This window comes from Equus przewalskii, chromosome 7 (assembly GCF_037783145.1).
Source record: "Equus przewalskii isolate Varuska chromosome 7, EquPr2, whole genome shotgun sequence".
Taxonomy (NCBI): domain Eukaryota; kingdom Metazoa; phylum Chordata; class Mammalia; order Perissodactyla; family Equidae; genus Equus; species Equus przewalskii.
Genome location: NC_091837.1, coordinates 58,440,247 through 58,467,119, shown reverse-complemented (window position 1 = coordinate 58,467,119; position 26,873 = coordinate 58,440,247). Strand labels below are relative to the sequence as shown.

At 41.2% G+C, this 26,873-nt stretch overlaps 1 protein-coding gene across 41 annotated transcripts in view; it reads right to left on the bottom strand.

Moving 5' to 3' along the window:
* The window catches only part of FHOD3 (formin homology 2 domain containing 3), a 455,119-nt gene that overhangs the window by 176,458 nt on the left and 251,788 nt on the right, over nucleotides 1–26,873 (bottom strand). For all 41 annotated transcript variants that reach the window (XM_070629984.1, XM_070629962.1, XM_070629948.1 and 38 more), the window contains exon 6: nucleotides 8,419–8,513. In XM_070629984.1, the coding sequence (XP_070486085.1) occupies nucleotides 8,419–8,513 (95 nt within the window). The remainder of the gene's footprint in view (nucleotides 1–8,418; nucleotides 8,514–26,873) is intronic.

Here is a 26,873-nt window from a genome sequence, read left to right as displayed (position 1 = left end):
CTGTCCATCCAACTCTCCTCGAACATCTCTTCTGGAGGAAGAGCACACTGGCTACTCTGGATTTTTGCATCACCGCAAATGTTCTTCCACATTAGAAGCACTCATTCCTGCTCTCTCCAGCTGCTAGAACACAGCTGCTCCTCCTTGGCCACATGCCCTAAAAGGGAAGAAGGGTCAAAATCCCACCCCTGCTCCTGTTTCTCAAGTTCATGGGGATCTTGTCTATGTAAAGTAGTAAGCCGCCGTTCTGGTTTATCAATGAGCCTCTTGAGAGTTGTGGTTCCTACCACAAATCAGCTCTCTGAAGCTGATCATCTTAGAGCGGATTGAAGAAACTGCTGTTCGAGCCCTGTGGCTGGAGACCCATCCTGGACCACAGGGTCCCCTCAGCATGCTGGATCCTCCAAGCTTTGACTTGAACTTCTGGTCTCTCCTTCTGACATCTTCCTAAAACAATGACTAGTAAAACAACTTTTTTTTTCTTTTCTTTTTCTTCTACTGAGATTAACCTCATATGGGGCATCCAAGAAACCAAATAAGTGAGAACTTGTTTTCTGGGTGTACATAGTCAAATAACCAGCAGAATGGCAATAGCCCTAAAGGAGAAGCTGGCTCTTTGCGCCCACTGTATCTCTTACACAAACATTACTTGACATGCCATTAAAACTTGTGGAATATTAAAAATCTTACCTAATGAAACACTGATAAACATGGGAAAAATTCAAACACAACTTCACTCACTAAATATATTTTCATGAAATTAGAAACAAAGAGGCTCTTTAAATTTAGCACAGAATCAGTAATAATTTGATTATTTAACAATATGAAAAAAGCCAAATGAATTATGGCACATTTCTATGACTGGTATACAGGCACTAAATATTATGTTTTTAAAATATTGTAATAAAACAGGAAAATGCTTATAATATATTTAGAGTTAACTACGTAAGAAAAATTCAAAGAAAAATCAGAAGGAAATGTTAATCTTTATATCTATGTAGTTGCTTTCAGTTGATTTTTACTTTTTTGTATTTCTAAAATACTACACAAAGAGACTATATTACTCTTATAATCATAAAAAATTCAGTGAAAGTTTTAAAAGGGTCTTTTAATATCAAAATTCCATATTATATCAATAAACTTTAGCTATGTTTTTTCTTCAGTCTGTTAACATTAACTGCATCATGAAAGTTAGTTTTAATCCAAATTTTTATTAATAAAATACGTATTAATTCAAGTAATTTGGAAGGATTAAACACAAATATCCAATTAGTATTCATTGGCTGAGTAGGTCTCACGGTATTTAATATATTTAAAGTGTTTTAAATATACAAAATTGGACCTCTGGCTTCTGCTTAGAAAGCTACAAAGAGTGTACTCCAAATATAACAAGAAAAAGCCAAATGATCATTAAAATCACAACTTTTCTTGAGCCCATTAGAGAGCTGGGGTTTCAGGTCAACCAAGTAGCCTGAAACCTAAGGAGGGGCAGCTTTCCCTCCACCAAGAAAAGATGGGACACCAGCAATGGCCCACCTGAGACAGAGCAGGGGAGAAAGATGGAGCCGCCATACCAAGCAGTAAGACAAACTCAGATAATAGTTTTAACAAATTGCTAAAGACCAAGCATGGGCTGCCATGGGAGTATGGAACCTCTGGGAACTATAGACACATGGGGATTCAGCATCCACTCGCAGGCGCTCTCCAGTGACCCTCATGGCACTCATGGGGAAGATCGGGGGCAGGGCTGGAGATCTAAGAAAGCCTTCCCACGGTGCAGGCCTGGGGATGCACAGCCAAATAACTAGCACAACAGCAACACCCCTACAGGAGGAGGGGAGCAGCCACCACACCACCTGGAAAGGCAGAAACCACACCCAGAACCTTCTCCTCTATGAGACAAAACTCATAAGCCACAGGGAAGGGTAGTAAATCTTGTTGCCCCTGCAGCATAATTGTTGTAGGAGAAGGGAAAAGAACAAAACTCCGTGCTCCTGGGGCTGGGACAGGAAACCATTCTGAGCCCAGACCTTTAGAGGTCCCCCACTACTGACGGAGGTACAGGAGCACCGAGCTCCAAGACCCAGGGACATTAACCCTGCTTAAGACTAATACAGGACAAAGATGACAGAGGAACCCCACTCCACCATCCCCAGGCTAGCAGGCACCAAGCAGGTAACGACAAGTAACAGCAGGCTACTACTGGGGCAGGGGCAGGAGCAAAAAAAATCTTAATGAGCATCCTATTGAAGGTAAAATGATTCTAATGAAGGCACACAATCTCTGTCTTCTAATGTGAAGATCTAAAGACGCATGGGTTAAAAACCTTGGGAAATTATGTACCCGGAATGATAACACATCTGATGCTCCATTAGACTGAGAACAGGAGCAGATAATTACACCTATCAAGATGGAAACTGTATTTCATTTTTTACATTTGAATGTGTTAATTAAAGCAATCCTTCATAATACTACCAAGAATAACCGAGCATATTTGATGTTCTGAGAATTTACGATGCAGGCACTTCAAACAAGGCAAAGATATAATTAGTAATCCTTAAGACAACAGGCAGAGAACAGAAGAAACTCTCCCAATTTTCAGAAAAGGATTAAAGATGAGATCCAAAAATTACATCCTCCACTTTATCAAACCCGCTATTGATCCCTGGCAATATGCTCCAGAGGATTTTTGGATGAATGTCTCATGAGCACTTAGAAAAGAGAGGAAAACACCTGGGACCAGCAGTTTCCAGGTGCACAGGTCCTGGCAAGCTGAGTGCCTCTCTCATTTTAAGAGAAGGTAGGAGGTTGGTGAACTTGTGGGAAAAGAGTTGTTAGCTCACAATACTGGGCACTGATGTGCAGGTACAATGCTCAGTGTTTTACATACTCTTCATTATTATTATCCCAATTTTATAGATTATTACCTCCATTTTATAAATGAAAAAAGAATCGACCCAAAGGATCAGATAGGTGTGTTGGACCCCAAAGCTCCAGAGTTACTACCAGAAGCATTGTACCTTGACTTTGGGAAGGCCTTGCGAACTCAATGAAGGAACGAGGCTGGATGACCACAGAGTTAGGTGCCTTCCCACTACCTGCACCAAAATGGTCCTAAATACCCCGACTGATCAGTGTCAACCTGCAGGCTGCACTGGCTCACACGTTCCTTGTCTCTGCCGAGATTTTGGTCAGTGACACACAAGCTCTGCTTATTAAATTTATGTTACATAAAACTAGGATTAACAGTTAACATGATGAATGGCCAAAGCAAAATTCAAAATTATCTTGAGGCTGGAACTCTGGCCTGAAATCAATGGGAAAAAATGCAAAGCCCTGCATTCAGGTACACAACAGTCAATCACAGAGATGCAGGATGGAAGAAAATGGCAAACGTGGATGTGTGAAAAAAACACCTGGGAGGTTTGGCGGATTATCAGTTTGACTTGAGCCAGCACCCAGAGCTGCTGCTCAGAACCTAATGAATCAGAGGTGGGATTTGTGAAAAAATGATGTTGGATGCCAGGAGGCTCCCATGTTGCTATTCTTTGTACTGGATGGACGGAAAAGTTAGCAAACAGTATGATGAAGAATTGAAAATTACGTCCCCAAGGAGCATCTGTGGAAACCACAGAGTTTAGCCTGGATAGGATGACATGATAATTGCCTTGAAATACTGAAAGAGCTTCTTGGGGAAGTGTGTGTGTGTTGCTCCAGAAAGCAGTGCACAGTGTCTGGTTAGTGACAGAGAGGTGGATGCAGGTCCCAGTAGGAAGGCTTTCCACCCATTCCTGTGTCCAACAATGGCTGTTGGAGGGAAACGGAGTTCACTGTGCCTCCAGAAGTATTAGGAATTCGGTTGGTGAATGTCAGGAACATCTCTAATAAGATTTTGTCATCTCTTTAGGGCTATGATTCTATTATTTTATATCATGTAACTCAACAATCATTTCAGATCTCACCCATGTAGGTAATCTGAGTGGATCACAGAGCAGTGACATGCCAGTGACTCTGAGACCAAACGGCGCACTGAATCTCCTCTCCTCCTCAAGCAGCCAGCATTTCCCAGAGCACCTGGCACCAATGAGGCCCCCCGCTTAGCTCTCCTTGGGAATGTTACCTTCCTCTCAAAAGCAGTGTCAAAGCTTTCCGGCCAACAAACTCCCATTTCCAACTTCTCTGCTCCTGCCAGAGGCAATGCTGTATTCCTAGCTGCCCAGATTCAAAACTGTGATGCTATCTCTGATTCTTGCTTTTATTTTACCATGTCCAGAAACACAATCCTAGGAAGCTATTTCTCAAAAGTCTCCACATTTCCATTATTCTCTATTTCCACTGCAACTCTTGACCAGGCCTCATCACCCCACAGCTTTGGTACTGTGCTAGCCCCCTAGCTTCCCATCCCTGTCAATCAAATCCTTCCCCCTGCCACCCGGTTCTACAAACCATAGTTACTTATTATCTCACCGCCCTAGAAACTTTCAGCAGTGTCCCCCATGTGCGTGTGTGTGTGTGTGTGTGTGTGTGTGTAGAGAGAGAGAGAGAGAGGGAGAAAGAGAAAGAGAGACAGAGAGAGAGAGAATGGGAAGCATGGGCGCTCTAGTGTGTATAAGAGACAGTGTATGTGTGAAGGTGGGCTGTGGCCACGGCTCCCCTCTGCTAGGGTTAAGTAGCTGGGGCTGGATGGGAGTAGGGAAGCATCACCATCCCTACATAATACAAAGGAAGACTGCAGGTCTGTGATTAGCAACCTGGGGCGCAGTTGGAAGAATTAGATTCCATGGGGCTGACAGAAAAATATTCCTCAAAATGAGAGAGCAGGTGAGCCGAGGTGGACAGCACTGGAGAGAGGGCAGATTCCATGACAGAGTCAGGAGGTGTCCCTGGAGAACCCCCACGGAGGTGGGGTGTTGCTAGTCACACGGCCCCGGGGCCTCCATGGCCAGAAGGGGATCCATACAGACACCGAGAGACAGGCTTTCTGTGTTAGGGTGACAAAAGGCCATGAGGTACAAGCTGAATCATCTTACCCCAAATAATTAGACTTCCAGATGTATGAAGAGAAAAAAATCCAGATCGTGTGAGAGGTTATGGGATGGGCATCCACTTCTTACCTCTGACTGGGGAATTTCAAGATGGGCTTTTGTAAATAGAATGAAACACTTTATTGAAAACACTTTTTTCTTTCTTTTAAAAAGTAATTATTTGGCTGCAAATGCAACATTTTCTCCTCTGTCTAGGAGTCTCAAATATCTGCAAATGCACATTGCATAATGACCCTCTGGCAGGCTGCAAAATCATGCCTTGTTGCCTTTCATGGAACGAAAAGGAAGAATTATGAAAACAGAATGACAAGGTTTCTCTAACCCAGGATTTCATTTATCAACTCTCTGCCTATTTAAGGAAAAAGCAACAGGATTTCAAGGTAAACCTTTTAGGTTCAGAGAAATCTGACTCTTAGTGGAAATAAACCCCCCAGGAGCCCTAACTTTCCTAATTTCTTAATTTAATTTGAACTGGGAAAACTGTTGTGGCCATATCGCCCCATCTGTATGTTTAAGGAGTGGACAGATGTTTCCTTCTCAAAATCTAAGGGTTTTAGGTTAGTGCATCCATCATTCTTCTTGCAGATTTCTTATGATCCAGACATGCAGCAGTGAGAGGGGAGTATCAGGGGACACTGTGTTGGTTTTCTAAGTAAAAAGTGATTTCATTAGAACTACACTGAATATAAACTTGGTGGCTGCTGCTGTTGTTGACTTCCAGTCACTAGCCTGGAACCAAGCACCCCCTGCAGGGCCCTGGAAGACCTCTCTCTGACATTATATGAGTGGACATGGGATGCGGGCATCACCCACGGTCCCTTCTAACAACACCGTAAGCTCCAAAGCTTAGGCTGGCCCTTGGCTTTATTTTCTTGTCCTTATGGTGACTGGCCCAGTGTTGAACACAGGAGCCAGAGACTATGATGGATCTTCCTTTGGGAAAATGAAAGATGGAGAAAGAAACCAGCCCTGATCCAATGCTGATGCCACAAGTGGCTGGGGAGGAGCAAATGCCCATCTCAGACCAAGGCTCCAGGAGAGATGCCAAGGGTCCTGAGCACTGCATTGCTGCACAGGGAAAGGAGGCTGGGGAAGCACAGTCCCTATGAACTCGTTCTTGAGAGCCTTTAATTGTATGCTTTCTCCATGATACTTAGAAATGCAATATAAGGATTCTCCTGTGTGTTCCTTTTTGGTCGTTTTCCTTACAGAAAGGTGCCAAAGAAAAACCGACAGGACGCTGTTGCAACAGCAAAGTCTCCGAGCCTTCCTCCCACCTACTGAGCAGAGAGAGACATTTCAGTCGGGCCTGTTTCCTTTTTCTCATCTTCTGTCTTTCTTTTCCTCCCCCATGGTCTCTTCTCTCACTTTGTGCCATCTCCCCTCTTCTCTTCTTTGTGCCTTTTCTCTCTGTATCTTCTTTCCCCTTCTCCCACCCCACCACGGGATCTTGCCCTCCTGACTATTCCCCTTCTGATGATGAGCTAAAAGACTGTCACTTTTCCTATGGTAAGCGTGCTAGGCTTTATTTCCTTTCAGAAAGAAAGTTGGTTGTTGGTGTTTTATCATGACCGTAATAAAGGTATAAATATTTCTTTATTCAGCTGTGACATATACCAAAAGTCAGTTTTTACAGCAAAATCTCTTCCTATCTCCCTAGCATTTAGGGTCCTCGAGACCATCCAGAGAGCCCCGGGGAGGGAACAGCTTCCAAATGAACATGAAGTTGGGGAGGGTCCCCAGCAGAAGGAAGGAAAAAACAGCACTGAAACAGGATATGAGATAGAGATCTTCCCTTGGCCTGGCTAAAGCAACCTCGTAGGCCCAGACTTTCACTCAGCTTCTAAGGTCACCTACAGCAGTTTGAAAATAGTCATTTCCATTTTCCATAGAAAACAAAGCCAAATTTAAAAAAAGAAGAAGGAGGAAAGATTTTCAGTCTCCTGAGAGAAACTATGGCTGTTTCTATTATGAAATGGGGAAAAAATGCTATCATCAATAATACCGAGAAAAGGAAAATTGAGAGGAAGATATAAGGGTCAATTAAGGACCTAGGACCCAATGGGTGTTGCACACCAGGGTCATCCACAGAGAAGTAGGCCTGCCCACCCACACAAAGGCACAATCACCAGGACTCTAGAAGTCTGAAAGGAAGATACAGCCTCAAACCAGACCTGTTCTCATCACCAAGTCAAATCAGGGCTCAGCGCTCCTGAAGTACAGTAGAGGCCTTGGGAAGCAGGTTATGCAACAGGCAAGACTAAGGGATGTGACTCACTGCTGGGAGCATGATGCTGGTGCACGCCAGCCTTAGCGGGCTCGCCAAAGTGGGGGTAGCAGTGAATACAGGGGTCAGCAACAGTATGGGCTGACCACATGCTCTCCCTGCAGGGACCCCAGAAAGCTGTGTTGATTCTGTGACCTGTTTAAGTTAGGTTCAAATTCCTCATCCAGGCCCTCGAGACTGTCCTCTGCCTGACCCTGTGGCCCACTACAGTCACTGTGATCTCCATGAGGCCCCACCCTACCTTCACCCCAACAGCTGACCACACACCAACCTTGGTTCATTTCTACCTGCTCAGGACAGGATCCCTTCTTACTCCATCTTCCAAAGGCCCCTCCAGCTAGGTCCCTCACAGCCCCAGCTGAGAATTCAGAGAGGACCAACCAGGGCCTCACCCAGCTTCTGGCACATCTCAAGTGATGGGGTGGAGCTGCTCCCTTGGGGCAGCGCTTCCAGAGTGTGGGGACCTCGCAGCCATGGCTGGTCAGACACATGCCAAGGTCCATGGGGGAATTTAGACAGATTCCCACAACCAAGCTCTATTTTCTCAACTACAAAATGGGGATAACATTATTGACCTTATAGTGGTCTCATGTGGATTAAAGAAGATAATGCTTGTAAAGCACCTACTACAGTGCCTGGTAAATCTTTAATAAATATTGATTACCTTTATAATTGATGGTAGAGTTGAAAGGCAGTCTCAAATTCTTTCACATATATATAGGAATATACATTTGTACAATATACAAAAATGTACTTAACTAACTGATCATCTTGAACAGGAAATACAGCAGGTAAGATTGATACGATATCTACGGTATAATGTTCTAATTAAACATTAAAAAACAGACATGCTGAAAGCTTTTGATTAAATCTTAAAAGAAGAAAAAATAAAAAGGCATTAAAATTCATATGCTTTTTGCAATTTGAGTGTTTTTTAAAATCTATAAAATAACAGTCCTCATTCGTGCTGTGACAGGGCTGGAACAAATAGGGTTTCTCTCTGCAGAACCATCTCAGAGAGGGTAACAAAAAGAAAGGTGTATGATACTCAAACTGAAGAAAATGTCAGCCATGATCCTCTCTTACCTTTGACCCAATGAGAGTGTACAGCCACTGAATGGTTTCATTGTGGTTTATTACTCCATTCATTCCATCCACGTACAGCATAATTTGGCCCAAAGCTACGGAAAAGAAGAGAAAAAGAAGCAAGGAGACATTACGGTTTTATATGTAAATATAATCTTCAATGATCATAATGTCAGTGGAGATTTTCATACCTCAGGTACACAGCGTGTTAAGAACCAAATCTGAAGAGAATTCCTAACATCTGAAATTAGTGAAATCTCATTTCAGAGTGAAAGTGTTGACTACAGCAGAAGAAACAAGGGCTATTCCTGGCATCTGGGAGTTGCAATTAAGGCACCAAATCCCTTGATTGTGTTTCTGTGTGCCTTGATGTATAAAAGCATGTTTTTACGTTTCTATATCTGTGTGTAGACCCAGACGGGACAAAGACATCCACGAGATGGTGTCTGGGTTGTGGACTCCCGCTGGGACCAAGAGGACAAGTGAAGCTTCCAAAAGCAACCTGTCTAGTGCCCCAGCCTGTGGTCAGGCAGGTCCCAGATTCCATGGAACCACCCTGAGCTGAAACAATTTTAATCCCTTAAATAAAGGATAAGTTGGTATTTAAATATCATTTGTAATTCTTTTCAAACATTTTCACATTAAAAAAATGTCAGAGAATATGAAAACAATTATTTGGCAGGCACCAAGTCCTAAATTCTTAGTTAAGGGAAATACAGTCACCACATATTGTCATTATTCATCAAAAAGAAAACACAAACCATGTTATTACCTTTTTTTAAACAAATATTAACTATACTTCTTCAGCTCCCTTACAGTATCAAAATAATTTGGACTCTAGATAAAGAACAGAAGTCTAAAGAAGTCAGTTTCCTAAAATCATGTCTGACCGCAAATCTTATTTCACCGTAATTAATTGGCATGGCATTGACATTTTTAGGCAACGTTTTTTCTCCCCGGTAACAGTAGGACATCTCATTTTAGAAAGTTGGAAAATACAGAAGAGTGAAGTGAAAACACTTCACAATCCCTTAACTTAAGATAAGCATTCTCAATAAATTGATATATTTTCTTATACTCTTTCTTCTATGCATTACACACAAAATTTACATGTAGGTTGTAGGAAACAGTCTCGATGAAATGGTGTTGATTGAAAAGAGCAAAACACAAAATACTGAGTAAACGCTCATTCCAAGCACACAAATATATGTGGGATGTTAGAAAACTCATTATTACCCTATTTGGCAAAAGGTCAAATAACAAAACCACATGATCATTCTGAGAGAAATTATGCTCCTAAATACATAAAAACTCAAAATTTAAAAAAATTAACTCAACATATCCTTGACACAATGAACAGTATATTTTTGGAAATAACAGATTCATATTCTATTTAATGGTGAAACACTGGTGACATTCCTATTAAAATCAGGAATAATTAAAAATAGATGCCCAGTAATTCCACGATTATTTAACACTGCCATAGAATTTCAGGCAAATTTAATAAGATGTGAAAAATAATGAGAAGTAGGATAGTTAGAAACAAATGCATAATACTGTCATTATTTGCAAGTAATATTATAGACCCAATAAAAAAATCCACCTACAGAATTTAAAATGAAGAAATCACAATTACAACCACTTTCTCATCTTAATGAGAAATACGTAACAAAGAAAACAATCAAAATTTGATATAAAAACATAATACTAGATAAATGGACATATGACAGCAAATATGATAAAGGATTAAATGATTTATTGTATAAATAATTTACACAAATTGATTGGAAAATACTAAATGCCAGGAGAAAAAAGTCAAAAGCATATCCTAAGAGAGACAACAAGCTGGTTTATGGTAACACACAAAGTTGTTCATTCTCACTATTATAAAAAATGCAAATTAAGACAATAATGAGGTAGCGGTTTCACTTAAATTGGCAAAGGTATTTTAAAAAGAAATGATCAAGTATCAAACGCTAGGTATCAAATGCCTGCTGGTGGCAGGGCAAACTGACACAAATCCTGTAATAAGGCTATTTAGTGTTATAATTGTTGTCTAAATAGTTATCATTATTTAGTGCCTACTGTGTGCCAAGCTCTGAGAAGGCACTTTATGTGTGTTATGAATACAACAGCCCTGTGCAGTGGGTATTAGTACACCCATCTGACAGAGGAAATCACCGAGGCTCTGCAAAGTGAAGGAGTGTGCCCCAAAACCCATCACTACCAAGTGATGGGCCCACTTGCAGCCAAAGTGGAGCCATAGGTCCTCCATGTCTGTACTCAGAGCCTGAAAGGCCTCTCCAAGCTTTTCCCCAGACACTGAGATTTGAGGAATCTATCCTAAGGAAATAACTCTAAGTTTAAAAAAAAAAAAAGATGAACCAAAGACATGCACTGAAGCGTCATCTATGATATCAGAATATTATATCATAGCTCTAGAACTGAGCATGCACAGTAATTTACCAAAGCTATGTCTTAATCTATAAAATGTTTCCGATAAAATAATCAAGAAGTATAAAATTATAAACCTCACATAATTCAATAAAACATTCAAATATTCATGCATAGAAGGAAAGGAAAACCCATGAAATATCAAGCATTATGATTGGGTGTATGTTCTTAGGATGTATTTTGTTCCTTCTTTTTTCTGTTTCCCTAGCTTTTCACTATGAGCATCTATTGCTTCTGTAATAGAAAACAAATATATAAAAAGGAACAAAATAAGATAGTACGATGTAAAGTGTTAGGTGCTTTTCTTGATTTTTAGAATTTTTTACTAGCTCATCTCTCTCAGTGCACATCTCCCTAGCTCCCACTTCAGGGAAGAGCTCTGAGTGTTCAGCACATTTTACCCCGTTTTCCTTTCTCTTGTTTGTTTCCTCCTCCCCCTCCCAAAACAAACTGGCAAGTCTCTGGGACAGGGGAGTTTGCACCACAGCCCTTTCCCCACTCCGAGTTACACTGTTGAAGAAGAAAATCCAGAGGCAGATTTTAGCATCTTCTAAACCAGCTTTGCGGTACAGAGGAGAGACAATCCAAACTCTCCAGCTTCTGGAAGGTACATCCCTTAGAGGGGATCCTCCTCCCATGGCTGAAAAGCCAGCAATGAAGGTCTCCACCCCAACTGTTCAGCACTTCTGGTAATACAAAAGCCCACAAAGCCAGGGCATGGTTACCAAGGGGGAAGGCAGAGGAAGATTTCAAAGCCAATTTGAATTTCTGTAAGTTCTCTCTCTATGATCTGTGCCCCTCCAAGATTCCCTTAACGTATCACATTAGAGCAAGTAAGTCCCAGGAAGCTCATGTCTAATGGGATTTAAGTTTCTGACCACACTGATTTGTCATAATATTTTGGTAATCAAAAGCTGTCCCAGTACATCTTTTGCACGTTAGCTCTAATGCTGAAGCACTCTTTCCTGTAAAACCCAGTGCAGACACAAGATGGCGCTAAATAGATTCAAGTGGGTTGATACCGCACTGACTCAACAGCAAAAAAACCACCAACCCAAACGCATGCCTATGAATAAAACTCAGAGGGAAAAAACAGGAGGTGACATGGGTCACCAGAGCCATGAAAATTAGTGATTTGCATTTTCAAGAAGGATGAGGAGGATGAGAATGTCAGAACAAAGTGAGGAGTAACAGCAAGGTCTAAAAAAGTAACTGCCAAGGCATTCGCTGTTCTGCCACTCATGGAATTCACTCTAGGCATATTTGTTAATTTTTCTGTGCTTCAGTCTCCTTATCTCAAAAGTGAGACAGTTATACTGTAGTAACTATTCTGCTGGGGTGTTTCAGGGATTGAGTTAGAAGAGTGCCTGACTTACAGTAAGTGCTCAATAACCGTTAGTCAGAAAAACTCCCTCCCTGAAGTCGTGTCAATTATCTACAGAACAGGAGCACATGGAGAACAAATCTGAAAGACACGAAGTCGGGGAGTAAGACCTCTCGGCTAACCACACTGGGCTTTGGTTAGGAGATGCGATGGAAGAATTCCTTGCCCGACCCAAAGTTACAAAGGTTTTTTTCTCCTATGTTTTCTTCTAAAAATTTTAGTTTTACTCTTTATATTTAGACATACGATCAATATTGAGATAATTTTTGTATAGAGTATGAGTTTTAGCTTGAAGTTTTTTTTTTATTTAGATGTTCAAATTGACCTAACACCACTTGTTAAAGAGGCTAGCCTGTCTTTATTTAATTGCTTTTTGCAACTTTGCCAAAAAATCAATTGGCTATGGTTGTGTGAGTCTATTTCTGGATTCTCTATTCTGTTCCATTGATCTTTTTGCCAATACCACACTATCTTGATTACTATAGCTTTATAGTAAGTCTTATAATCAGGTAATATGATTCCTACAATTTCATTCTTCTTTTTCAAAATTGCTTCAGTTATTCTTGTCCTCTGGCCTTCTCAATTTTCAAAGCAGCTTGTCTAATTCTACAAAAAAAAATCTTTCTGGAAGTATTATGGGGAAGGCATTAAATCTATAAATTCTGGGAGACGACATCTGCAAGTTAAATTTCTCTCACAGTCATAGTTAACAATAGCTATAGTAATAGCGCAGTCAGGTTATCTTGGGTGAATTTTGGTAGTTTGTGGTTTTTAAGGAATTGGGCCATTTCATCCAAGGTGTCACTTTTGTGTGCGAAGAGCTGTTCATAATATTCTCTTATTATTCATTTAATGTCTGGCATCTGTCATGATAGCCCACCCACCATTCCAGATGTTGGCAATTAGTGTCTTGTCTTTTTCTCTGTTGTTATTGTTGATTTTATTTTTCTTTTCAGAGAACTTTTGGTTCCACTGATTTCAACTCTATTTTTTCTTTCTTTTCAATTTCATTCATTTCCATTTATAATGTATTATTTCCTTCCTTCTATTTGCTTGGGTATATTTTTCTTTCTTTATTCTAGTTGCTTAAGGTGGGTGTTTATATTATTGATTAGAATACTTTCTTTTTTGCCAACATAAGCATGTAATGCTATAAATTTCCTTCCATGCATTGCTTTGACTGCATGCCGCAAATTTTGATTTTTATTTTCATTTAGTTAAAAATATTGTCTAATTTCCATTTGAGAATTCCTCCTCAATATATGGATTATTTAAAAGTATGCTGTTTAATTTCCAAGTGTTTGGAGATAATCCTTTTATCCTTTTGCTATTGATTTAAATTTCATTATGGTCAGAAAACATATCATATGATTTCAATCCTTTTAAAATTGTTATCTTTTTATGATCCAGGATATTGTCATCTTGGAGAATGTTTTATGCACACTTGAAAAGCATATGTATTCTGCTGTAGTTAGGTGGAGTGCTCTAAAAATGTCGATTAGAACTAGTTGTTTGATAGTGCTGTTCAGTTTCTCTACAGCTTGCTGATTTTCAGTCTCCAGTTCTATTGATTAAGAGGAACACTGAAGTTTCCACTATAACTGAGGATTTTCCATTTCTTATTTCAGTTCTTTCAGTGTTTGTTTCATGTATTTTGAAGCTCTACAGGTTTTCTATTTCTGGAGGAATTGACTCTTTTATCATTATAATGTCCTTCTTTATCCCTTGCTATTTTCTTTACTCTGAAGTCTACTTTCTCTAAGGCTAATACAGCCTTCTTTTGATTAGTATTTGCATGGCATTTATTTCTGCATCCTTTTGCTTTTAAACTACCTATAGCATGATAATTAAAGTGAGTTTCTTACAGGCAGCATTTAGTTGGGTTTTGTTTTATGTATCCATTCTGATAATCTTTGCCTTTTAATTGCTACGTTTAGGCTAGTTACATTTAATATAATTCTTGGTGCTTCTGAACTTAGGTCTATCATTTCCAATTTGCTACCAAGCCCATCAGTGAGCTTTTCATTTTAGTTATTGTATTTTTCATTTCTAAATTTTCCACTTGGTTCTTTTTATATCCTCTATTTCTTTGCTGAGACTTTACCTTTCTATTCATTTCAATAGTGTTCACCCCTACTTTTTTATAGCAGCTGCTTTAAAGTACTGGCATTTTTATAAGAACTGCTTTAAAGTACTTGACAAATCCAGTATCAGTGTCACCTTGGCCCCATGGTCTGTTGATTTGTCTTTTCCTATGCAAGTTGAGATTTTCCTAGTTTATTGTATGCCAAGTAATTTTGGCTTATATCCTGGACATTTTGAAAATTATAAGACTCTGGGTTTTGTTTAAATATTACGGAAAATGTTGACATTTTTGTTTAAGCAGGAAATTAACCTGGTTCAGTTCAAGTCACAAGTTCTGACCTGCCTTTCATGGGCTGTGGTTCCAACTCCAGTTCAGTTTTCAAAGCCCTTGCTGTGCCATTTGGATTGGTGCTGCATGTGTACCCTCCAGTCACTGGTCTGGGACCTGGACAGTGGTCTACCTTGTTGTTCGGTTCTCAGAGTCTTTGGCATGCTGTTTAGGGTCAGATTCATGCATGTACAGTTTGTGGGGAGCTCAGAGATTAGTAAAAATCTTTGCAGGTCACTTTCCTGAGCTCCTTCTTTGTTATCTCCTTGATACTTGTAGATTCCCTGGGGCTGCCTTCTTAGTCCTTCTACCAGAGAGCTGAGCCATTATTTACCCTACTCTGCCACTTATTTTCTATGACTGTGTCCACATCTGGGGCCAAGCAGTGGGAAGACAGAGAGGGAAAAAATACAAAAGGAGTTCATCCCAGCCCTCTTGTGACTACAATTCCTCTAAATCAAAGCAAAAGTTTATGCCTCTTTCCCTTGGAGTTTTAGGTGCCTGCAGGCCCCTGCTGTTCTCATGTTATTATCACAGCTGTTCTCACCATGGGATCACCTGGGGGGCAGGGGTGCAAGATAACAGAGAAAAGACTAAGAAACATGGGGGCTTTTGCACTCTGAGTGTCTGGATCCCTTTTCCTCCTACTCAAGTCAGAAGTAGACAGCTTCTTCTGGAACGCTATCTGTCCACACCAATGTTGACTTCTGGATTTCAGGATGATTTGAGTCCACACCAGGGAACACCAGAAGAAAAATGTTAAAAGGACCATCACAATGCTATTTCAAATTGTAGTCTTCTTCCTCAATCTGTCTGCTACCATTTATTTACTCTTCAGAGTCCTCAAACGGTTGTTATGTATTTTTCTCAGGTTTACAGTTGCATTTAATGGGAGAGACAGGTTCATGTGTGCTTCCTCCATCTCATCCAGAACTCCTTGCTCTGTTTTTAGGATAAGAATCTAGCAGCCAACATGGAAGGTGGCCTGGAGCAAGCAAATCCTATGGTGGTGGTCCACTCAGAACTTTGCCTCAACAGTCTAACCCCATGGTTTTCAATCCTTTCTCTCTTCTTCCTTCTACCCTCCTTTTTATTTTCCTTCCTTCCTCTTTATTTTCCTTTCTTTTTTAAAGCTGGAGGCCTTTTACTCCAAGGATCTCTTAAAAGGAATCCTAACATGGACAGCAGGTAACTCCCAGTTGCTCAGCCAGAAGCAGGACTGGTGGGTTGTAACTCTCCCTCCCCACCTTAACACTTATCACCCCACACCCTGCCTACGGCAGTGGGTCCTAAGGGGCCCTGTTAACAGTACACAGTACCCAATCAATCACCCAGGCTAGATACTGGAGCTCACTGTATACTCGAATTTTCAAACATCAACAGTAGGTTATGAAATCAATCCAGTGAGGGCAGACTAGCAATGTATTTTTTTTTTTCAGGAAACAAAACAGAATAGAAAACAGAGTGCATCTGAATTATTAATGTAAGGATTGTTTCTATTTTTATTCCATTGCACATAAATATGAGGGTTTTTCCTGTAGGTCTCCAGCCACAAAAGTTTAGAATCCACTATTCCAGGCTCCTTCCCTTCCCTTATCCTCCACCTCCAGTGAGTCACCTAGTTCCTTCCATCTTTCCTCTGAAACAGGCCTCAAATTCACCTTTTCTTCCCTCCATCACTGCCTCAGGTCCAGCTTCCATTGTGTCTCCAGGGTTAGAGCCACTACTGATCCTCCCTGGTGTCCCTCCCTTGACATCTACTCTTTTTCTAACCCGCAATAGATATTGTTACCACTGACTTTTCCAAAGCATTAACCAGGTCAGCCGAGGCTGAACATCTGGATCCCTCCTGCCTCAGGACAAGGACAGGGACCCTCACATCCGCAACCAACCTGTCGCCTTTTAGCTTCTCGCCCAGACCACCTGGGCTCCTGTGTCTGTGAATCTCCTGCTACCATCTAAGGGCTTCAATTCTAAGCCTGTCAATTTTCAATTAGTCACCCTGCATTTAAGAGAAGTCCTTACATATAAAATATATATTCATTCTACAAACCAGAGCTAGACGTAATTTTTTTTAAAAAAGGATTTCTTACACATTGGAGACATCCAAGACAACAATCTCACATTGGTTATTTGCCTGCTTCTTCATGTCCTTTCTTTTGGCCAAAGATGTCAAAAATGCCATGGAAGAAGTTGAAAGGTAATTCCTTCCCTGCAGAGTCCCCTGACTTTTTAAACAAAGAGCTCGTAAACATTGCTGCCCTGTGTAGTCTTTTAACAAACCCTCATCCATTCTTTCTTTTCACTAGATATTACAGCAATTTGACAAGTCACATGTATTCTGTAAACAGGCACAGAGATTCAACGGCTACAATAACTTCTTAAGGGAGTTATCCAGTTTAGGCCAAATATTGTTCATACAATGTTGCTGTTTTAAAAAAGCACCATTATAACTATAGGTAAATCACACGTTTTACTATAACCCAGCCCTTTGTATCTGCTAGACAAGGCTTTGGTTTGTAAATTAAGTATCCACTTGCCTATCTGACCCTACAGTTGCACCATGAAACAAACGATTCCCTAGTGAAGTCTGAGTATTTCAATGCAACTTTCTACATCACCTTCCTACTTTTTTTTTTTCGCATTTTTGGGTAAATTTTAATTTTGATATAATTTCAAAATTACAAAAAAGTTTCAGGAAGACTACAAGGAACTCTTTTTTTACCTGTATACACTTATCCAGATTCATTGTTTACGTTGTATACCATTTATCATTCTCTTTTCCTGAGCTTTTTAAAATATGTTTTTAATAAAAATTGTATACATTTAAGGTGTACAATGTGATGATCTGATATAATAGACACAGTGAAATGATTACTAGTCAAGCTAATTAACATATCATCTCCTCACATAATTACCATTTTTGTGCGTGTGTGTGATAAGAGCACCTGAAATTTACTCTCTTAGCATATTTCGAGAATTCAGTACAGTATTATTAACCACAGTCATCCTACCTGTACATCAGATCTCTAGACTTATTCATCACACTTTCCCACTCTTGCTTTTCTTTTCACAAAAGCAGTAGGAAGGCAAGACTATTCTACAGCCATTCCATAAGATCAGATACGTTACCAGTTGAAAATGTGACTGCAAATAACCTTGATTTATTTCAACCAAAAGTACAGAAGAAATAGACTATGAAAAATTAAAGAAAATTGCCTCACTACAAGGGCAATTTTTTGCTGCAAACAAAACCCGGGTCGCTAGGGGGGTTTTTTTGGAGAGAAGGAGGGTGGCCTGCAACTTGCCTACTGGGAGTGAAGACAGATGTTGCTGTGTTGTTGGATACAATCAGCTCTTCCCAGAGGCCATGGCAGCACAAGACTGACCCTGCTTTTCTCAACCAGAACACAGTAGGGGCTCTGACAATCGGCAGTGAGAGTCCTTAACCCAAAGTTATCTCCAGAGAGGAAAACAACCATTACTACCACCAAAACCTTATCTTCTGGAAAGGGCTAATTCATCTTAAAGATGGAATTTCAAGTTATTTTAATCAGATCATTAAAACTCACTCTTCTTAACTCTGAAATAGACTTGCCAACCCCAATTTTCCATTATTCACCAAAGCCTGCAGTAAATATTGAAAAGAGGTTGATAACGTTGACATTCTTGGAACCAAGTGGAGACCTTGGAGTCTGTGTTATTATTATTATTCTCTTCCACTTAACTGTTTGCCCTAAATAACAAGCCCAGGCCCAGTTTTCCCCAAGGGCAACTGTCAAAGAAATACTCTTTCAACACTGATTACTGCATGAATATTAAGGAGAGTAAGCTGCCAATTCGAGACTGGAGACAAGAATTTAATCAGCACAAAGAGCTCCAACAAGGTGTCAAAGTTTCGAGTCCCCTGCTGACATTTAGCAGTATTTGCAATGCAAATTTTCAAAAACACTCTTAGAAAAATTACTAACCTCTCTCCACTCCAGAATGCCTGTTTCCTAAAAAAGTCCCCAAGATAAATTTTTAAATAAATCAGGCCTAAGGGCCTCTCTCAACACTTGCAAGTTTCATCAGTAACTCGCAGAGGAGGGAGAGCCCTCCACTCAGGGCCCCTAAAATAGGATGACTGGTGTGGTTCTTTCTGATGAACCTTCCCACCAGGACATTACGCAGCCAAGCTCTCTGCATCCTCTTCTCCCATCAGATGCTACACACAGAACTGACCTGTTTCTGGACTATTCCTTCACCTTCCCACCAGCAGCAAATTTTAAATCCCAGATTCCTGTACTAAAGGTTTAAAAGCAGTCCCTCACCAGCCACCAACACAGCAGCCGCTGTTGTGGCCTCAATTACGCCTATGCTCCCTGGCCTCTCTCAATCTCTGCCGTTCCACATTCCCCCATTTTTTTAGATAAGGAGAAACCAAAGGAATGACGAAAGGTTTAATAGATTAGCAAGTTTTGAGCTGCTAAAAATTTCTGGCAGACCCCTAATTTCTCCTATGAAAAGAAAAGTAGTCATTTTAACTATCTGTTCTATAATAATCTTTCAGGACTTACATCCAGTGAAATACCAGTGGAACCAGACAGCCTCCCCAAGGTTTCCCAGAGCCAGAAATGAAACGAACCAGAAATGGACTCCAGAGGCTCAGCAGTGACCAAACCATCCTGCTCACCTCATGTGCTCAATGGAACCCTGGCTCTTCCCACAGGGACCTGGGGTGGCACCATGAGTCAGTGACAAGGGCTCACTTGACAGTGACCCTGGGAGAAGCAGCTCCTCCCCGGCCTAGGGGAGGGATGCACAGGAGTTATACACGTGGGGCATCCCCCACAAATGCTTACCTGTATTCTGGGGTGACAGAAGAAAGAGGCGTGAAGCTTGGAGAGAGCAATTAAGCCCAAGCGGGGTGGGCTGGAGCTCATAAACGCCCCAATTCAGAGAAGGGCGGGTTTGGTAGGAGCCTGACTAATTAGAGGCTTTGGTGGAACAGGACAATAGAGCCATAACTTAAAGGATGGGCACACTCAGCTGTGAGAAGACAGATGAGCTTCAAGGCATAAGAAGAGAACAGGTGCCTCAATGGTTCCTTGGATTTCTGCTCTCAGGACAGTGCAGCACCAAGGAGGGTTCACAGAACTTGGAAAGGGAGAAGCTGGTTTTCATGTTGCCTCTACCATTTCCTAGCTCTAAAAAAGTGCAAGTTACCCAGGATCTTGAGCCTCAGCTTACACATTTGTAAAATGGAAGATAAGTCCAACCTGTATCCCATGTTGTTAGGATGAAACAAGGTTATGGATTAGCACATATAATCCACATAGTGACGGTCAAGCAGCTCTTATTGATGCTGTTATGTGAACTAACTCCTCTGGACTTCAACTCTGTCATCTGAGAGATAAAGGGTTTAACCTGAAGACCTCCAAAGTCCCCCAGCTCCAAAATTCTAGATTTCCATAACATTACGCCAAAGCAGCTTGCGGGGATGCAATATGGAGTGTCTGGCACTAGGGGGAGCACTTCTAATAGGTGTTTGTATATACCTGCAGTCCCGGGCGTCCCAGACGTGACTCCATAAAAATCAGACATATACTTTTGGGCATTATTTAAAGCAATCAGAGCATACTTCCAGCATATTAATTCTGTTTTTCTCACCATTTAGGATTTTGACACTTCTAGAATTTTAGCTTCCTAAAAAACCTCCAGCTTACTAAATTTCCCATCTTGGTAAATTCTACCAACTACTAGTGAATCAGCATCTAGAGGGGACTTGCTGCTGGCCCCCTGCAGGGTGCTGGCCCTCTCCAGGGTGTCTCCTCTGCGGCACCCCAAAAAGAACCTGTGTCCTCTGATGACCTTAGTTGCCAGCGTTCCAGGCACTTACCCTACTCAGGGCTGTCAGGCAGGGCTGCAGGGGAAAATCATTGCCCAGGAAGCCTTAAACCACCACTCCCCACATCCTTCAGCCTCACCTCCAGCACCTGATTTAATTGGTCCTGGGTGTGGACCTGGCGTCCGTGTTTGTCAAAGTTCCGCAGGTGATTCTCCTGCACAGCCAGGGATGTAAACTACTGGTCAATGCTAACCAAACCAATACCTAAGAGCTATGCTTGGGTTAGGGCCCTCTCCCAGCTCAGGATCAGCACCTCCTTCTAACCAAAACCAAACTCAAAGGCAAACACAGGAAAAACCAAGTTCCCGCATCCAACAACCATTTTCCACGCTTTCCCCCGGGGCAGAGCACTGTGGACAGGGACAAGGCAGGTGATGACACTGGTTCCCACTGCTCAGCCTACTTTCCCTCAAAACTCCACATTGCTGGAAATGTCTCCCAGGCCTCATCAGGTTTGACAGCCAGTTCCAAAATTTCAAATTATAAACATTATTTTTAAATCATAACACTATGCAATGCAGTAAATAATGTTTTTAAAGAAGACAATGCTTTAGTTTCTTCTCAGAGGACTTTTTTACTTTATTGTTGGACCTCCACAAGGGGATTTCAAGGACATAGTAAAACTGCAGGTCCAGGGTAGCAGTCATTTGCTAGGACTTAGTTAAACCTAAATTCTTTAGAAGTTTTACAAGCTTGCCAAATGCTTTTTATGATACTATTTTATGTGTATTTTATAACCTAGAACAAACCCAACATATGCTTAATAGTCAAAGATTCAGGAACCTTCCTATTGTGACTCACTCATACTCATTCACACCTGTTGGCTCTAAATCGGTGATATTCAAAGAAGATGAAGAAAAATAATGAAAATTTCGTTAAAAAGAGAAAACTAAATAATATTCAAATCTGTTGATTGTGTATGTATGAAATACATATGACACATTAAACCTATAAATATATTTAAAACTCATAGCAGATACATGCTACAACATGGACGAAACTTGAAAAGAAAATCAAGCTAAGTGGAATAAACCAGTCACAAAAGGACAAATACTGGATGATTGCACTTATATGAAATATCAAGACTAGGCAAATTCATAGGGATAGAAAAGGAGTTGGGGGAGGAGGGAATGAGGAGTTCTTGTTTAATGGGTACAGAGTTTCTGTTTGGGGTGATAGAGTTTTGGAAATAGTGGTGATGGTAGTAGAACATTATGAAGGTAATTAATAGCACTTAATTGTACAATTAAAAATTGTTAAAATGGCAAATTTTGTGTTGTATATATTTTATCACAATAGTAAAAATAAAATCATATCAAAACACTACTTGGCTAAAAACCAATGGCCTAATATCCATAGCAAAAAATTCTAAAAGCAACTAAGACAATATCTCCGGAGCCAGGTGGCCGGGCCTCCTGACCTGGGCGTGTGCTCCAACTGAGAGTGTTTCCCGTTTACAAACAGGTATAAGACCAGTCCAGCCCTTGCAGAGCTGACCAAGGCTACAAGGCTGTGCATCCATGGACTTTACCAACACCCATCCCGCCTCCTTGGCCAACACATTAGACTCTCATTTATTTAATAGCTATTTCCTGGCAGCCCTAATCACGTTCATTAGAACTGAATTGTTTTGCCATGCTAACAGTCATTACAGGCTGTCAATGATGAGGACTTTGTTTTCATTTCTATAAATATATGAGCATTTCACATGTCATCAGCTATTGTAACTGAATAAACACTTCAGACCATACATTGTCAATGGGGGCAAGAACCAAGAAAATTGGTTCTTGGGGGCAAAAACGCCTTCGATATTACAATGGTTTATGGTCCTCTACAGGGACACAGTATATAACAGATATATGGTATGTCTGCAGCATTAAAATTTCATAGGGGTGGGGGGCAAGGGTGATTGATTAAGGAAAAATGCATTAGAAGGTTCTCTAGGGGGATGATAATGAAAAAAGATTGACAAACATTGCTCTACACCCTATAATTAAAGATTTCCCTTAAACCAAAAATAAATAAACAAAACCAGCTGCTCTTCACATACACCCACCCACAGGTTTGTTTTGTTTGGTTTGTTTGCTGAGGAAGATTCACCCTGAGCAAACATCCACTGCCAATCTTCCTCTGTTTTTCCTTTTTATGTGAGCTGCCACCATGGTATGGCCACTGACAGACAGTGGCTAGGTCCACACCCAGGATCCAAACTCTGGCCGCTGAGGCAGAGTGTGCAGAACTTAAGCCCTAGGCCACCAGAGCTGGCCCCTACAAGAAGTTTTAATGGAAGCCTAGTGTAAGGCTTTGCTGCAGGCCTCCCTCTGGTCTTTTCAGCATACTGCACAGCCATCTGTGAAGGGAGTTAACCTTCCCTGGACCCAAACTCTCTGAGTCTTTCCTAAGACTGACAAATGCATTTATTCAAGGAAGCATTTGTTAAGTGCCAGGTACTTTCCTAGGCCCATTCAGCAGGACCCACCTTGTCCAAATGGACAGAACCCCACAGCCAACACGAATGGAGAATGCCTGGACCCCTGGCTCCACAGCAGCCTTAAAGGGAAGAAGCAGGGGGTAGGCCAGGGAAGAGGCCACAAGCATGGGCTCTAAAGCCAGGAAACCTGGGTCTGAGGTCATGTGGCATTGCCTCTTACCAAACAAGCAACTTCGTGATTTGAACTTTGATGCTTCAAATTACTGCTCTGAATAAAAGAGATGGTGATGTTACTTACAGGGTTGCGGTGAGAATCAAGTGAGAGATGACAATACACATTTGTCTCTCGCAAGCTCAAGTAACTACTAGTAATGCCTTACTGAGTGGAATAATAGGACAATCAGAAAGTACACAGCTACTTGTCATGGTTTCCATCCGGAGATACTGTGTACCAACACCCTCATCACTCCTGCTAGGGCCCTGCAACCATCTCTTGGGGTAAGCTCTGGCTTCAAGGTCAGCTTACGGGAGAATGGGTTCTGGCAGGTTAGATGCAAAGCGCAACCTGAAATACCTGGGGATAGACAAGAGCTGCAGAAGGCAGGGTTTCTAAGTCAACAAAGAATTTCAACAATGTGTATTTCCTCTTTTTTATGCTACTTCATCTAGCCAAGATGAGGCACACTCACTCTGGGTGCCCAAGGACACACTGAAAGGATACACTGAGTTCACTTCCCACAAACTTGAACTACTAAGCAGATGAAGAAGTCAGCCGCATTTGTGGCATGACTTCAGGGGCCCCAGAAGGAACAGGCCTTTGAAAAGTGTACCTTTCCCCTGCTTGCTGGAACTTTCTTTTTCAGTGGATACACACTTCCATTACACAAAGGTAAGGTAAGGTTCAAGTGTACATCCCTGGGAGGTTAATAGACTTCATGCTATGGGACAGAGGTGCTAATAAAGCTTATGCTCCAGAGCCCGTCACTCTTGCAGGTTCCTTTCTTAGACCTAGCAATGTGTTCTCATGGTCCTATAATTTCACGCAATTTGCAAAAGGAAGGTACTTTAATAGCAATCACTTAGGACCATGCTGGTTCCCTCCATTACACTCTCTCGAGTGTCAGGTGGTAGCCTGATCATGGACATTTGGGGGATCCAGGTAAAGGAAGTGAAGTGGGGATTTAGTGGGATGTATTTACATGGTTTACCATCTCTTTGGTACACAGTTAGGTTTTTGCTGGTCATTCCAATGAAGGAATGATTGCCCAGAATATTCCTACTGCCCAATGCAGCAACTCAGCAGATTATGACCTGAAAGGCAGGCCCAGAAGTCACACTGCAATATGAAAATGACCCAAGTATGAGGCATGCAAGTACATGAGAAGGAGGAGAACAGTGCTTCAGACGGAAAGAGCTAGAAGCTTGTCTGTGGTATACTTTTCCAATTCCTATAGCTCCCATATGGAAGAAAATTAATACAGGTTTCCCCCATTTGAAAAAAAACTAGACATTTCCAAGAGATTACCTTGAATGAACTATAAAGATAAAAGGAACAGTCTGAAGCAAGGGTTGGCAAATTATGGTCCAACAAATTACAGCCCATTGGCCAAACTGGGTCCACTGCCTGTTTTTATAAATAAAGTTTTAGTGGGACACAGCCACTCCCACTCATTTACATATCGCCTAGGGCTGCTTTTGTCCATAAAGGCAGGGTCAATTAGTTGCTACAGAGGCCATTGTCCCTCAAGGTCTAAAATATTTATTATCTGATCCTTTACAGAAAAAGTCTGCTGACCCCCTAAACTATCAATGATACAAAACATATTCCAATCATTTATATGGGAACAAAGCCTGAATTATCTTCCTGCTTTCTCTATAGAAAATGCTACAAAATCATTGTAAAATTAAGAAAATAGAAGGCATGCAGGCGAAAAACACAGGAAAAACTGTATTATAGAGGCAATTTAGTATGTTTACTAATAAAGATATTAAGGTTTTTTTTCTGGGTTTTGAGATGTTTGTTATCTGTCAGCCTTTTATAATCTGTAATTTGTTGTAACTCATTTTCTCATTCTGAACTATTCATTTTTGTACCCCAAGTCATATAAGCTTCATGCCGCACAAAAGCTGGATATGTGCCTAGTAATGTATAAAGAAGTGACACCTGACCATTACTGTGGCCTCTAGTCACCCCCACGCAGAGCTCTCCTTGACTTTTCCCGGAGAAAAAAATAATTCTGTTAGGATGGAAGAGACCTATAGAGGAACAATGAGTTGGAGACAAGGGAGCTCAGAATAAGACAGAGATGATACCCAAAATAGACACATCCTCAGGGAGCACCAACCTTACGCCAGGAGGAAAAATCATTGTGCAGCTCTGTTTAAAATTTGAGTGTGTTCAGTCCAAGCAAGGTGCTAAAATGAAGGGTAGGCAGGGGTACAGAGGAGGTAGAGTTATTTTAGGGGCTGCAGCTGAATGGTATGTAATCAGTAAGCAAAAATCACATGCAAATTGCAGCCTATTCTAGAGGAGGAAAGGATCAAGTCAGCTAGTCCTATTTTAAAAGCTTCTTTCTGAGCTGAGGGTGGATTTGTGTTGCAGCAGGTGCTGCTGCTCATCTTTCTCTCCTTTCTCTTTCTGCTGAGCCAAGAGAAGCAGCGGCAGAAAGAGGGATCCTGGGAGGACAAACAGTGTCATTGGATCATCAGCTGGTAGGTGGTCTTGCAATAGCAAGGAGATCAAAGGCAGACAGTTTTGAAGCCTTCTGGCTTTTCTACCTCATCCTGCCCTGAAACGTTGAACAAGTTCCAGAAGCATCCAATTCCAAGAAACTGTCAAGGAACATTAGGATGTGATGACTGACTGTGGTCCAAGGAGAAGGTCAGAAGAGAGAAGACAGTGCTTTACAACAGGGGAAGACGAGGGGGGTGGCTGGAGCCAGGTGATCTTCCCGGCCCGTGAACACATTCACGGCAACAGGATAGGCTGCCAGAGGAGGCAGGACTGAGAGCTGAGCAGAGGACAGCTCTGAATGAGATTGTGAGCACAGACCGGAAGCAGGGCAGCTCCACAGAGAAGCAGCTCAGGTGAATTTAGCCTAAAGTGGGTCCAAGAAGAAAAGCCCAAGAGTCTCATTATACAGTGGCTTTATGCATAAGGAGTCACTTACGAATGGCTCCAAAATAGATAGTGAATAAGAAACTCCAATAATTCTAGATAACTAAGTCATAGCTACATGGGTTAGCCATGAAGGTTCCAGATTGTCATTTAAATTTCAGCTAATCTGATTAATAATGCAATTTATGGGGCTTTTCTTTCATTGAGAATCATATAAAAATGTTTTGAATATGTACCTGGAGATATAAAACACGCCTTCTTCCAGAGAACAGGTAAAACGAGAGGTTACGAAACTTAGCTCCATAAAACTTAATTATCGGTCTCCCGAGCCTGTAACTTCTCTCATACCCATACGCTCTGGCCCAGAGAAACTCTCACACACATGCACAAGGAGAGGCATACAAGAATTTTATAACATCACTGTCCCTAACAATGAAAAACTGAGTCAACTTAAATGTCCATCAGCAGGAGATACCTAGTAAAACTGTATTCATACTCATCCATGCCACACTATAACAAAAACAAATACACAAGGCTAAGTCTCTATCAGCATCAAGCCACAGAAAAACACGTGATATATTTATAAAAAGTTTGCAAACTTATACATAGTATTATTCAAGGGTTAGAGATTCATACATGCACTAGTCAGGATAGCAGCTACCTCTGGGAGGAGAAAGACGCAAACTGCTCAGTGCTCTGCAGGGGAGTTTCAATTACTTTGTTAATTTTGATTTCTTAACATTAAAATAGTATGTTTACAGGGGC